The following is a 14,430-nucleotide window of genomic DNA, read 5'->3' as shown; positions in this document are numbered from 1 at the left end:
AATTCTGTACAGAATAATTACACACTGATTACATCGAAAAAACAATGCATAGAAACTATGTGCCTAAGGCAGCTGGTTTACTCACTACGTGTTTAAAATGACAGAATTTTGGAAAGGCATGGGCTTAACAAACAGTTATTGAGTACAGAAAATTGCTGGTTTATAGGTCATTGCTGAAATGTAGGAAACTGCAAAAGATTATGTGCATTGCTGCTACAGTCCACTGAAATCTTTAAGTAAGGAAGATTGGGCTGAGTGAAACAAGTACAGAGGTTAGAAGAAAAGACTGACTTAATATGAAAGACATTTCTTTCATTGGATCCAACTACAGGAAGGAACATGTAATTCATGGAATGTGTCTGAAGTGTAACTGGGAAGATTGATCAAAAGATGTAATGGGCCACTTTGAGATCTGAGATAGTTTATGAGCCAGAAAGGCAGCTACTCTAATGGGAAACATTTGGAAAACAAAATTACCCAGTTTTAAAGTGAAGTTTTTGCTCTCCTGTATCGTCCTCTGATGGACTTGATAACAGGTTCTGCTGAGCATTCTGCAAAATTTAATGCATTGCGTGAGTATTTTTGGGGAGGATGCTTCCAAAACAGTTCAGGAATAATGAAACAATAGAGGCATCTTTGCATGTTTTGCAAAGAATGTAGTGCATAATTTTAACAAAATTAATGGAAGTAAATACTGTGTAATCTTCAATACAAGAGCAAGTTTAGTATGGGGAAAGACTAAGAATAAATACATTGGTTTTGCTTGGCAGCAGTTGTACGTGCTGATGTCTTTAAGCATAAAAAGTATGCTTGCAGGAAGAGTATTGTCATTCTGGGATTTCTTTTGCTGCAAATATGGGTCAGTATTCCATTCTAACATGAGTGAAAGGCATTGTTTCAGCTGCTGGTTCACCACCTGACACTTGAATGAGAGATGCTTAAGCAGAAATAGGAACGTGTATTTTCTGATCCTTGCTGTTTAAGGGTGGGAGGGTAATAATTTCCTATTGGACTGTGCATTCCAGCCTCACAGGATTACTTGTAAGAACTACATCACTTCCCATTATGATCATCTTCATTCCAGCAGCACTTGTGCTTTCAACACATGGTTCCTGGTTATAATGTTATGAGGGTGGAATGGTTGCATCTATTCACCTTTCATTTGTGTGTTGATGTGGCATTTATATTAAGTAGGAGTAATTTTTTTTTCTGATTTTTTTTTCTTGTGTCACCAGTGCACCTATTCCATTCTTCCATCGCTGTGCTCCTGTGAACATTTCCTGCTATGCCAAGTTTGCAGAGGCCCTGATCACCTTTGTCAGTGACAGTAGTGTCTTACACAGGCTGATTAGTGGAGTTATGACCAGCAAAGAGATTATAATGGGACTTTGCTTGTTATCACTAGGTAATTGTTTTTCTCATTACTAGCTATTTCTTAGTACTGCATTAGGAGATTGTTAACACCCTCTAACTACAATATGAGCAAGAAACATGCATGATAGCAATGAGCCCTTAGAATATGGTCCAGAATGCTTTTTAAAAATTTTATTTGACAGCTGGATAACTTATTCAAAAGCAGTATACATATGCATTCCTGTTTTTTCTCCTCTTCCACTGATTATGAGATAGGGGATGTATGGCTGTTGGTTAGCCACTGTTAGTTTTGGTATAATTAACAGAGCTTCCCCATTCTCCAAATTTTTATTATACTACTCCCCTTTCCCATTTCTAATATTCATCTTCTGCCAACCCAAGTCCAAGTAAACCCTTTCCAAATAAAAAGGACAGGATGAGAAATGCACAATAGCACACTCTGCTAGAATGTAGGGGGTTTACTTTGTTTCATTTAACATAGTTGTGCAGGGATATGAGAACTTTCAAAGGGAAAACAAGAAACCTAGGTGCCCATTTGTTGTATTGTATGTTACCTCCTTCTTCCCCTTCCCCTAAAATTAAAAACTTCGCACTTTTGAAAATCTCAGCCTTGTCTGAAGAGCTGGAAATTCCCAGCAGTATAGATGTGCTGAATTGTTTCTATAGCTGGGAGATGCTTCTGGCCTATAGAGTGACACATTGCACTAGACTGAAGTGCTGTTTTAACGAAGTCTTGTGAATTAAGGTGGAAAGCTACTCACCCACAGAAATTACTCTCCTAATGACTCTATTTTACTCGTACCAAGTATAAAATCTGAAATCCCAAAATGGGAGGCTCCTCATGCTAGCCATGTATATGAGCAGTGTGTGGTTTAGGAAGAAACACTGTGAAACTATACCAGATTAATAAGTCCTTTTTCTTCAGTCTGCCTTTGTGGTTAAAAAAAAAAACAAAGAAGAGGGTGCTAGATACCATTTAAAAAAACCAAACCAAACGAAAACCACAAAAGAGACCATTGAGTATCTTTTCAACTATAACTAGAAAGCTGTTTGTTCTTCTATCTTGACTGCTTCAGTGTTTGATAATAACAGTAGAAAGACTGTTCCGAATCTGAAAGCTAGTGGCTGATCAGCAGTGCTACTGTTTGCTTAGAGACAGAAGCTAATACTGAGTTTTGCATGCAGTTAATTTAAAAAATATTTTTCATACCTTCATAGTTAAATAGAATTTATTTCTAATCAATGAGTAAGATTGTGTGATTCAGAAAACCATGTTCCAGTGGCTTTCATGTAACTACTGTACACAAATACGTATATGCACAAATACGTATATGCAAAAATATGTGTGTGCCCTTACACACACCACTCACTAAATCTTACTTGGCTGAGATTGTAGAGGCCTTTTTGACGTGCAGTTCCTGAATAGCAGTGGAACTATGTGAACAAAGCTTGTTAAAGAACTCATTCTGAATGTTGAAAATAAAATCGTAATTCTTTTACTTTTTACTGGCATGACATTTTGGAATACACAGGTGTCACATTATCTGCATTTGTTTGACAAGTGTATTTGAGTGTAAATTCTGCTCTGGTCCTCAGGCGGTGTTCTCATGTTACCAGACTGGGAGTACTGTCATGTCTTGCTGTGTGTTTTGTCATTGTCTAAATACATCTCTGTATGTATGCATTATGTCTTGTATTTAATGTACCATGTAAATGTATTTATGCTCTCTTTGTTTTAATCAACAGTAATCAAAGCAAAAGTTGTAGAGGTGCCTAATTTCCTTAACTGTCTGTGCAGTGAGTTTGTAAGCCTCAGAAAATAAATCCCTGTCTAAAAATTCTGTTGGAAGGCAGCTACCTTAGTACAGTGGGAGAATTAGGAAGGCTATTTCTACTTGAAATAATTGCTCTGCTTATATTATTTATCTTCTTTTGCAGTGTTGTCCATGATTTTGATGGTTATAATCAGGTACATTTCAAGAGTACTTGTCTGGATTTTAACAATTCTTGTCATTCTGGGATCACTTGGTAAGTCTTGTTTGTCTCCCAGTTTCTGAGTGCCCAGTTCTAATCTTTGTGCTGCATGTCCTCAGGCCAGCTACATCCTGCACTGATCATGGACCATACATTTCCCTTCAGCTTTCCTTTGAGTCCCTTGCAAGACATATGTAAAAAATGCCCCCATTGTAATTGCAGTCCCCTCCCAAGAGAGTATGTTGCTCCTTAGAGATTTGCCAGTCTGGGTGTATCTGATGGCATACCCACCCGCTGGGCATACTCAAGCATGCAGGAATCAAAGGGTAGCTATTTTTTATGCAGCCTCAGGGGACCTTAAGATGTAGAAGTGTCCATACAACCCCGACATGTTCATCAACCCTTTCAGTCCTCTGAGTAGCTCCATAGGTGTATCTAAGACCTGTTCTTGAGGAGAGGGAGCAAAGGTGCTTTTCTAGCATTTCTAATTAAAGCCTTGTATTTCCATATGACTCAGAAAGTCCTGCATCAGCTAGGTTATGTATGAAATGCAACCAGCCACGCTGTCTTGGGAATGGCCAAAGATTGTCCCATACAAAATCATGCAGCTTGCATGAAAATAGCTGTACTTTATCACATTAACTTTTACATTTGTAAAACTAAAGTTTTCTGTTATTGATACTCAGTAGCTAAGCCAAAATGTATAGGCAGATGACTGTAGGGAGGGAAAAAAAATAGAATAATCAAATTAGGAAGCACTAGCAATTTCATTCTTGCAATTCATAACTGCAAGGGATGGAAAAAAATCAGCAAACCATATCTGTTTTTTCAGGGTCACTTGGTTTTTCTGCTTACTGGTGTCAGGATCTGTGACTACAGAAAAGGAAAAAAATAGATTTCTTTTTTTCATTTATATTCTCTTTAGAAGCTGAGCAACTATGTTGAGTGAAGTATTTGAATGACATATCTTATTGCCATCTGTTATTATGTTCTAAAAAATCTCATCCATTACACAGACTGAATAAGAACATGTCATTTGTGAGACATACCGCTTATTCTGTATTCACTGTTTTAGACCTGAATGGAGTACCTTCAGCAAAGACTTGTGATCTCTAGATAAGCTTATGCAGCTGATTCAGAAATAACAACAGAACACAGAAGGATACTCAGAAAAAAAATGTATCAGAGGAGAGAGGTTATCTCCCTGAGGGGCTGGAGTCCTGTATTTAAGAAAAGTTCTAACTTGGAAAGGTGGCTAGAATAGGAGAATGATATTGTGGCCATAAGGCTAGGATTTGGTAACAGGGGTTAGAAGAAAGTACCTTGTGTTATATTGGCCTCTTGTGCCTCTCTGATGTTTTTTCCAGTGCTCAAAAGACATTGTCTGATGCAGGTGTAGCTACATGTCATTAACCTGAGGTGCTGTTTTCAGCATCAGGGCTGTTCCTTTTCGTCTCGATTAGTCTTCCCAGGAGTTGTAAACTCCTCCTTTTGTTCCTTCTGTTATTTTGGATCCTAATCCAAAGGTCCCTCTCTGTTGCTTCTAAATTCTTACTCCCTACCTTATTATACATGTATATACATATATCCTGCCGTATAACTCTTTATTCTTCTTTTTGTTTCTTTATTGCCTATCTAATGGGAGCTGAGTTCTTCATTGTTAGGGCTCCCCATAAACTAGTCCTTCCATGCAGTTCACCCTAAAACACAGAGTCAAAGAGCTGCAAGTCTCTTAAGTGGTTGTAGTGGGGTGAGACTGTGAAAAGAGTATATCCACTTGAGGGCAACACAGGAGAGCTAAGCGCTTCTCCCTCCTGAGAAGTTCCTGTTGGGTTAAGCGTCAGTGCCCTTGAGTATTCTGTACCAGACTAGACTTAAAAAGAAGTAACGGTTTAGTTTCTTTGGTACTAGATAGTATGACTGTGTCACGCAGAAGAAGCATCTTTCGTTTATCCTTTTTTTTTTCTCTAAAACATAGGTGGTACAGGGGTCCTGTGGTGGCTCTATGCTAAGCAACGAGTATCTGCCAGTGCTGTTGAGACTCAAATAGCCAAAGACAATCTTCAGGCTCTCCTGATCTATGCCATTTCAGCTACAGTCTTCACGGTATGTTTTGCTAATGACTATATTATTTTCTTGTTCTGTCTTCCTGGTGGTCTCTTTTTTTTTTTTAATTCGGGTGAAACGTTTATATTGCACAGATTTTTGAAGAGTTTATTTGTACTACAAGCTCTATTGCAGTGATTGTTTTTTTTTTTTAACTTCCAGGCATTGTTCTTTAATATCTGGTTTTGAGTCAGGAAAGAGTTCCTAACCCTGCAGCTACTTTCATCTACTGTAAAATGTCCAGAGGGACTTCTAAGAATAGGTACAATATTGGTCTCCCTATCCAATTTCACTTAGGAGATTTTTCTTAGATTCTTAGTTCAGAGGTACTTAGTCATTTCAGTTTATTTGAAAGTCCTTAGACCGTTCCTACTTATGAAATCTGTTGTTCCCAATCTTTTTCCATTTACAGAAGGATCATTGTGAACTGAAATACTGATTACTGAAAAAATTATTTATCTTCTTTAGGCCTTGCTGTTCATTTCAGAGTCAGTGACTTTACTACTCAAAATTACAAAGTTTGATTAGCTTCCATGTCAAGACCACCACACCATGCTCAAACATAAATATTAAATTGTATTCTTCGTTAAATCTTGCTGATTTCATTGTTTTGTAAAACATAATTGAGGATAAAATCTGGTCTAATCTCATCAGCCTGAGGCCGATGATGATTCCAATTATATAATTATGACCTCGGAATTCCCCAGAAGTATAATTTGGAAAATGATTTATCACCAGAAGAAGCTGATAGATGTTTTACATTTTGATCTTGTGATCTTATAGATAGAGCATGTGTTAATTTGCTGTGTTTGGATATCCTAGCTGTGCAAAATGATAGCTTTCTTATTTTTCAGTTGTCTTAAAATGTGATTTGGAAACATCTCCCTCTAGGTTATCTTGTTCTTGATAATGTTAATTATGCGCAAACGAGTAGCTCTCACCATTGCCTTGTTCCACGTGGCCGGCAAGGTCTTCATTCACCTGCCACTGCTAGTCTTCCAGCCATTTTGGACATTCTTTGTGCTTATCCTCTTCTGGACATACTGGATCACAGTCCTGCTTTTCCTTGGTACTACAGGTAAGCATTTACCAGTTTTATTTTAAACAAATTCCACTTCATTTTTGCAAGGTTTCAGGCAGCGTTGGTTAAAAATCATGTGGGAACCTCTAGGAGAAAAACCCACCACATATTGTGCTTCTGTTCTTGTCTGCTTCAGTGACTTCAGAACACTCATTTCAAGAAAGTTGTTGTGCGTTTGAGTCTGCATTCCCAGTATGTTACTTGTGCCTTAGGCCAGCTTTTTGATTTGATGTAAGTTGGCATGTTGCAAACCACAAGGCACCATTAATAAGGCTGCTATAACAATTTTTCAAATAATTCCCTCTTAATTTTACACAAACAGGTTAAAAACAGCCTAATCTTGCAGCTAATCCCATAAAGTATTGTACTGCAGCCAGTACTCACACAAGTGAAGACATAGTAATGAAAGGGCTGTTGCACACAATTACTGTCTCCCAGAATGTAAATATACTGGAAGTACTTTTCAGTTGTTCATAACTTAGGTGTCCAGTATTACTCCAGCATTTTCTAGGATTATTAGGGAGATTTTTCTGCTGTTTGTACACTGTATTCTGAGAGCAGCCAGTGTACTCTCAATTTCTGCCTGCTGTGAAGAGCACAGAAGATGAGAGTTTCATTTGTGTTCACAGTCTGATAAGAGCTTCTAGTTAGTCGATCCTGTAGGTCCAGTCTTAGTTACTTCAGCAGAGAAACCCAGCAACTCCTTGTCAAAATGGGAGATGTCTGTGTTATTTTGCAGTAAGTTGTAGGAAATAGAGACCATCATTCATTATTAAAACCTTAGACTTTGAAATTTATTGTTTACTGTGGATTCAAAAGTAGCAGTGTTTCAGGTGACAGAGCTATTTCAGGTTAAGACAAGCTAAGTATTTTATATTTCATAGCCTGAATTCTTAGCGAGGGATGGAGGTAATAGAATTCATGTGTTCTTGTTATCATTACTGTTGAAATTTTTAGTTTTCATTACATGCTGAATTATGTGCAGAAAATGTTTGCCTCTGAAAGTGAGTTAAATCTCAGTCCCATGCTTCACTCTGTGAGTTAAAGACCGCTGCACAGGGACTAAATTTGTAGCAGAACTTAGGCTGATATTATACTTTACTGATGGAAATCTTCAATTGGCCTTGATTCTGCAAAGGCTAATTTATGCTTTTAGCCTTACATGCATTCAGTATCTTCACTGATACCAGTTAAACAAAATCTTTGTGCAAATAGGGTCAGATGCCATATGCTTTCTTCTTTCTGAGATGACATAAGCACCATTTCCTTTTTTTACCCTCATTTATTTCTAGGTAGTCCTGTCCCAAATGAAGAAGGATTTGTTGAATTTCGGATGTTAGGTCCTTTGAAATACATGTGGTGGTACCATGTAGTGGGACTCATCTGGATCAGCGAGTTTATCCTAGCCTGTCAGCAGATGACAGTAGCAGGTGCTGTTGTGACATACTATTTTACAAGGTAAGAACAACTTAGCTCTACTGAGAGTAGCCTAGAAATGGAATTAGTGGAAATAATGGGGGACAGAGCTTTTGGGGAGAATTCTTGCTTCTGTCCTGAAAGCTGGAGAGTAGTTGAAATTGTATTGACTCTTTTCAAATCATATCAAGTTCTAAAATAATCTGGTTTCCTAGTTATAGATGATATTCTTGATATTTAGGACTTGAAGTCTTGTTTGCCTTGTAACTTGTGCACATTGTACAGACACAGAGGGTTGTTTACAAAGCAGGATGCACCTGGAATATCATCTGTGATGCTAATAATTGATGCTGATAAGTTTGGTGGAGATTAAAAAAATATTGAAAGCAATCGATTATTATCTTAATTGCAAAACAGTGCTGTTTAAATTATTTACAGTGCTTCATTAATCTTTCTTACACAAGATTACTTAAGATCTTATTAGATTCATCATTTACATATGGATTCTGACAAGATCATGTACAAATAAAAAGTGATACAAAATATATGTGCATTAAAGCTCTATATTTCATTGCTATGTTTGTGTACTAAATTGTGTATCAGGGCATACTTTACTCTGGCTATTCTGCATGTATCTGCTAGCTGTTCAAGAAAGCAATACTAATTATTAAGCAATGGTTTTACCAACCTTCAGGCACAAGAATTTTGCTACCCAGAGGTAAGAAAATGATTTCAGAATCGCAAACTTAGCTTTGGGGTTTTAGTCTTTAGTATTTGAAAATTTTTCTGAAATTAAGATTGCTTAAGTTTACTTTAAATAAGTGAAAATTAAAGTTCTTATTTTAGCCATGTAGGACCCAAGTTTTTCAGAAAAAAAGTGGTATCAGATGCTTTGTTGTTATTTCATGAGAATAAACGGTACTTCAGTGATCTGAAGTATTACATACTGGTATGTAGAGCAGAACTATGGCAATATTTTTGGTAAGGAAAAGAAGCAAATACAATAGTACCTGTTTTGTAAAAGTACAGTTTAATGAAGCTTCTCCACATGTCATCCTAGATGTAGTAGTTCATGATACATTTCTTCAAAAAAACCCCTAACACCCCACCATATCATTGTTCAGGAGCTAGATAAGTAATTTTATTTCAGATGTTCTCAAAGTCTTTTCCAAACAATAAAAATACAACTCCTCAGGATAAAGAGCAACATGAGTAGAGGATGTTGACAAGATATCTGGCAGTGGTGGTTTACTTAAGAAAGGAAAACCAAGATGTTGGCATGATGCTATCCCTAAGAAAAAACCCATTAGTATCCTAAATACACATGTAGTTTGGCTAGTGTTTTTTTCAGCCTTTCATATGAAGAATGTCCCATATAAAAATTTATCGTGATATCCAGCAACCATACTCTATTCTTGCCATGTGCGTTTCAGAGTCTGTTTTTTTTTTAAAAAATGGCGTTTTAAATAATGCATGCAGATATTTTTCAAGTGCATGATTCAGATCACAAATGTTTAATTCGTTTGTCTTTTTAATTGAGACTGTTATCTGAATTACATTTGACTCCTTATCTGCCCTAGTCTTTAGAACAATATCAAAGGCAAGAAATTAATTTACTGTGCTGACAGAAATTCTTTTATTTTATTAATGATTAAGTCCTCCAGTATACCAATGAAATACATCTATGAAGCTATTACAAGATGTTACAGGGATATAATCTTGTGAATAATTAAACTAGATGGAGTAAAGAACTAGGAAAATACAGAGGAAAGAGGATAGCTTCACATTTAAATAGATCGTTTGGCAATATATATGCTTCATCTGTAAGTTTATGTATTTTCTATCACCTGAGGGTAAACGATTTTTCTTTTAACTGTACCCTATCATTCCATAACAGGAATTCTATTTTAAGGTAGTAAATACCCATTTCTCCCTCCTGCTACTCTTTTTTGTATTTTAAGGTACAAATCCAATCTGGAAAGTGACTTAGAAAGGGCATTAATTTGGACTTCCCCATTATTTTGTGTATTAACAGCTTTCCACAGCAAATGAGATTTAAGTTACCCACGGAGAAATGTTTTATATATGTTCACTGTTCATTCACCTTAGCCGGATGGATTTCTTTCAACTCAGGCAATAACAGACCTCATGGTGTTCTGCATTGCAGACTCTGTCCTCAGTCACATTTACCTCAAAAGGAGGAAGTGGTTGGGTTGCCTGGGTGTAAGGCTCAGACCATTTATGTGATTGTGCCCAAAGGGGAATAGAATTTATCTTCCCCCACCTGAGCTCTAAAAGTTAATTGGAAGAAAATACAGGGTAAACCTGTTTTAATTATTAACATCTCAGGATTAAGTTACGCAGATGTTAGTTTCATGGAATGAAGACTCTGCTTTTTTATCTTTTTTGAATGAAACTCACATGAAAGTAACTTTCTCCCAAGCTGGGGAGATATTTTATGTTTGGAATGTTAGCACTTGTTCCTTTAATATGCTTATCATTATGTTAATATTTCTAATAAAGAAAACGAGCCATTCTTTAAGTGTTCAATAGAGCTGTTCTTTGAGAGAGAAACAGAAGTTGCTTCCTTGATGGGAAATATAAATAAAAGCTTTAAGAGGGAATTGCTTCAAAGGTGTGCAAGTGAGTATTCATCTGATAGATCAAAAATATTCTAGCCACGTTGCAATAAAATAGTTTGTTTTAAAGCTTAATACTTGGTTCCTTGAGGATATAATAGCTAAATCAGAAATGTGAAACATCTGAGGAAAGAATTTACCTAATAAATAAAAATAGTAATACCCTATACTCCAAAGTCTCCATAAAGATGTCCAACGGAACAGGAGAGAAGGGGAAAGCAAGTTTATCAGTAATCTGACTAATAAAATATTAGCATTGTTTCTCACTTTTTTGGAAGGTTTTGAATTGCACACCATCAAATGTAGTTGTATAGAAACTGCTAGCTGGTGATAGTGGTAATGCAGCCAACTGCTAGTAGGACTACCCTTAAGACATACTGATTCCTTATCCTATGCCTGTTACTGCATTAGAGCCAAAACTGTGACTTGCAGTCAGTCAATGTGGAGTGAACAATATACCCCGAAAGCTAGTATAAGGATAATACACTCCTTTGGCATGTTAGTTTATTGGGAATTTGTAGCACTTCTAGATGGTGTTACATACATACTGATCATTCTCCTTTATTATTTTTCTCTTTTCAACAGGGAGAAAAGGAATCTGCCGTTTACTCCTATTCTGGCATCTGTTAATCGCCTTGTTTGTTACCACCTAGGAACAGTAGCAAAGGGGTCTTTCATTATCACACTAGTGAAGATACCACGAATGATCCTTATGTATATTCATACACAACTCAAAGGAAAAGTAAGAGAAATAGTTTCCATTTTCTTACTGAAACTCAAGACCTGATGTGTTTACAGCTAATTTAGTTTAATCTGTATGGGAAGCTGAAAGTCTTGTTTTGGAATATTTGGTCTTTAAAGCACTGTGGGATTGAGCAGCACTGCTTAAGTTACCAAGCTGAGTATCAGTTACTGAAACACAAAGGAATACTGTTTTCTTACGGTCTGTTGGTTTTACTTTTTATATTTTTTTCCCACATTCTGTGCTTTCCTAGGAAAATGCTTGTGCTCGCTGTATGCTTAAAGCCTGCATCTGCTGCCTTTGGTGTCTAGAAAAGTGCCTGACCTACTTAAATCAGGTAAGATTTTCAATATTCAAGTTTTATGTAAGGGTTGATAATATATATATTCCCAGAATGCAGTCTGAGGCTAACACATATCATACTTTGGAACTGAACTTGAATGACAGTACTTCAGTCTTGTCTCCATTACTGAAATTACATTGCAAATCACTACATTAGTCTTTGTTTACATTGCAAAGGTGAAAAATAGCCAGTATTCATCTTTGTGAATATGTTATCTCAACTTTATAACAATTTCTTTAGTGGTTGGAGGTGTTCCCCCTTATGCCCACTCTGTCAAACTACATCTGAGTTTCAAAATATGTTTGCTATGAAAAGAGAGTGAAGCTTTTCTAGGTGCAATATTTAAGGTTCACACAGCTGAAAAACTGTACATAACATCACATTGTCATCATCATCTACACAAGCTGCAACACACTAGCTTGTCAGGTCCCTTTATAAAGGAGGTTTTATTGGCCTGTGGTTCCACCTCTGTTAAATACATACGTAAATATCTTTTTCACTGTTGTTCATTTTTTTTGCTTGTGGAAATATAGAAAGTCAGAAGAAAGCATTTAAAAAACCCCAGTGTCATCCTTGAAAATTGTCCTGGCTAACCTTGAATGCAGTCTAGTGAAGTATCTAGAAATTATCTTGGTGGGCTTGTATGACTCTCAAACTCTTCTGTATTTCCAGAATATTTTTCCTAACTACTTAATTGCTGTAGTTATGCCATGGCTCACCTCCTCCTGCAGAGGCATTGCAAATTCTGTTTAAGAAGTTTTTTGGAATAAACTTGTTAATGCATAAATGATGAGCAAGGGAGGAGAATAGAATTCTCTACCTTGTATAGGCTTCTGTCAGCTGGTACATACTGCTTGATTCAACAACTCTCAAGGGAATCTTTGTTCATTAGCATCATATGACTTGTGTGACTTATTCAGAAGCCGTATCTCACCCCTCCTTCCCCTGGCTCTGTCTGACATATATGATCATTCCATGAGTAAATTTTCAATCTCCTTTTCCCAGAACGCATATACAGCCACAGCTATCAACAGCACCAACTTCTGCACGTCAGCAAAGGATGCCTTTGTTATTCTAGTGGAAAATGCTTTGCGAGTGGCTGCCATAAACACAGTTGGGGATTTTATGCTGTTTCTAGGAAAGGTATGTCTGCTGTATACAGTTGCTATGGACCTACATAGTACCAAGCTTTCCTTAGCAATGGCTTGCACCCCAAATACAAAATGCCTTAAAATTCCTGTTTCTTAGCATGCACTTTATCACATCTAGCTGCATCATGTCAGGAAGGGACTGTCCAGGATAGGGAGGGTGAACAGATGATCCACTTATGTTAAGTAAAAGTGATTAGAAAGGAATAGCTGAAGATGATGATGCCTTTTGCATGAATTTATTTTTAGGGAGTCAAGAGAAAGGTGATTGGAAGTTCTAAGCTTTTGATTGGTTTTGTGGTTAAAACCTAGAATTGTAAGGAAAGGAAGCATTTTCTCTAAATTCTATTTAGTAAGTAGTAAAGGCTCTCTAGGTTTATGTTGAAAATTGACACATTGATCACCATTTATGACAAAATTGGACTGGAAGGTAGTACAGAAGCCTGCTATGAGGAACTGCCAGCTTAAGCAACTACTCTGAGAATTAAAAGGAGACTAGAATAATTGCTGTGGTCAGTCAGCTTTTTGGGTCTCCAGCTGATGAAGATCTACTTTATGGAAACTTAATCCAGTGAGTTATTCCTGCCCTTTGAAGGATTTTGTGCCATTATATACTAAAACAATTAAAACTTAAACCACCTGTGGCTAAGCATTCAGACACTGGTTGGACTGAACTGTCTTCCTTACTACATTCCTCTACTTTTATTAAGTCAGAGTACAGTGGGCTGAACTTTTAATCCAGTAATTAAATCAATAAGGTGTGAGAAGAAATAAACACATAATGAAGATATAGGTGCTTGGGAGACCATGAAATTATGTAACCTGGTTTTATGGAGGAGTCTGAAACGTGTTAGGAAAAGACATCCCTGAAAAGATGTCTTTCAAATTATTAGAGAAATGCACAGGTGACAGAAAAGTTAAAATGAACAGTGCAGTATATAAAATATAGTATCAGCTAAAACAGTCCTAGGCTGCTAGCCTGTCTCCCCTACCAGTCCAAGCTAGTATTTTCATAATACAGTAAAGATGACCTATTTTACAGTTTCCTGATTAGCTGCAGTTCATAGTAATAGGTTCAGAAATGTTCAAAACGTTGAGTGGCCACAACAGTTGTTTTAGTCCTTTTGTTATTCCCAAAGACCAAACTGGTACCCAGTGAAATACCTGTTAGGGCGTCACACATAGTGTAGTTCTGTGGAGACTGTTACATGAAGTGCCTCATGTGAATTCTGATCTACCTTCCCTTGTATGGAGATGAGACAGAGATAAGACAAGCTTGGAAGTTGTTCCCACCAGCAAAATGAAAAACTTCCATCCTCCTAAGGCCTACTTTCTTCCCCCTCCCCAACTAAAAAAACAATTGCATGTTAGTTGATTGGTAGCGTCAAGTTCTGGGGGTTTTATAATTGACAGGATAAAGTTCTTTTTTACAGGAATATTCTATAACACTAGAACTATGACAGCAGTATAAAAATGTAATTTGCTCTGAAAAATACCTTTTTTGTTGAAGGATGTGTTTGAAACTATTCTGATTTGCACATGCTGGACCAATGGATAAATGTCATTTACACTTGGGGCTGTGGGGAATCCAGCAGGTAAAGTTGTCT

The 14,430-nt window shown here is 36.9% G+C and overlaps 1 protein-coding gene across 5 annotated transcripts in view; it reads left to right on the top strand.

The window, feature by feature from the left end:
* Nucleotides 1-14,430, top strand: part of SLC44A1 (solute carrier family 44 member 1) — a 70,963-nt gene that overhangs the window by 45,484 nt on the left and 11,049 nt on the right. For all 5 annotated transcript variants that reach the window (XM_069776705.1, XM_069776706.1, XM_069776703.1 and 2 more), the window contains exons 6-13: nucleotides 1,236-1,405; nucleotides 3,313-3,402; nucleotides 5,327-5,454; nucleotides 6,346-6,532; nucleotides 7,828-7,993; nucleotides 11,176-11,332; nucleotides 11,586-11,669; nucleotides 12,681-12,818. In XM_069776705.1, coding sequence (XP_069632806.1) covers nucleotides 1,236-1,405; nucleotides 3,313-3,402; nucleotides 5,327-5,454; nucleotides 6,346-6,532; nucleotides 7,828-7,993; nucleotides 11,176-11,332; nucleotides 11,586-11,669; nucleotides 12,681-12,818 — 1,120 coding nt within the window. The remainder of the gene's footprint in view (nucleotides 1-1,235; nucleotides 1,406-3,312; nucleotides 3,403-5,326; nucleotides 5,455-6,345; nucleotides 6,533-7,827; nucleotides 7,994-11,175; nucleotides 11,333-11,585; nucleotides 11,670-12,680; nucleotides 12,819-14,430) is intronic.

Source organism: Haliaeetus albicilla, chromosome Z, assembly GCF_947461875.1.
Source record: "Haliaeetus albicilla chromosome Z, bHalAlb1.1, whole genome shotgun sequence".
Taxonomy (NCBI): domain Eukaryota; kingdom Metazoa; phylum Chordata; class Aves; order Accipitriformes; family Accipitridae; genus Haliaeetus; species Haliaeetus albicilla.
This window is presented reverse-complemented; position numbering and strand designations above follow the sequence as displayed.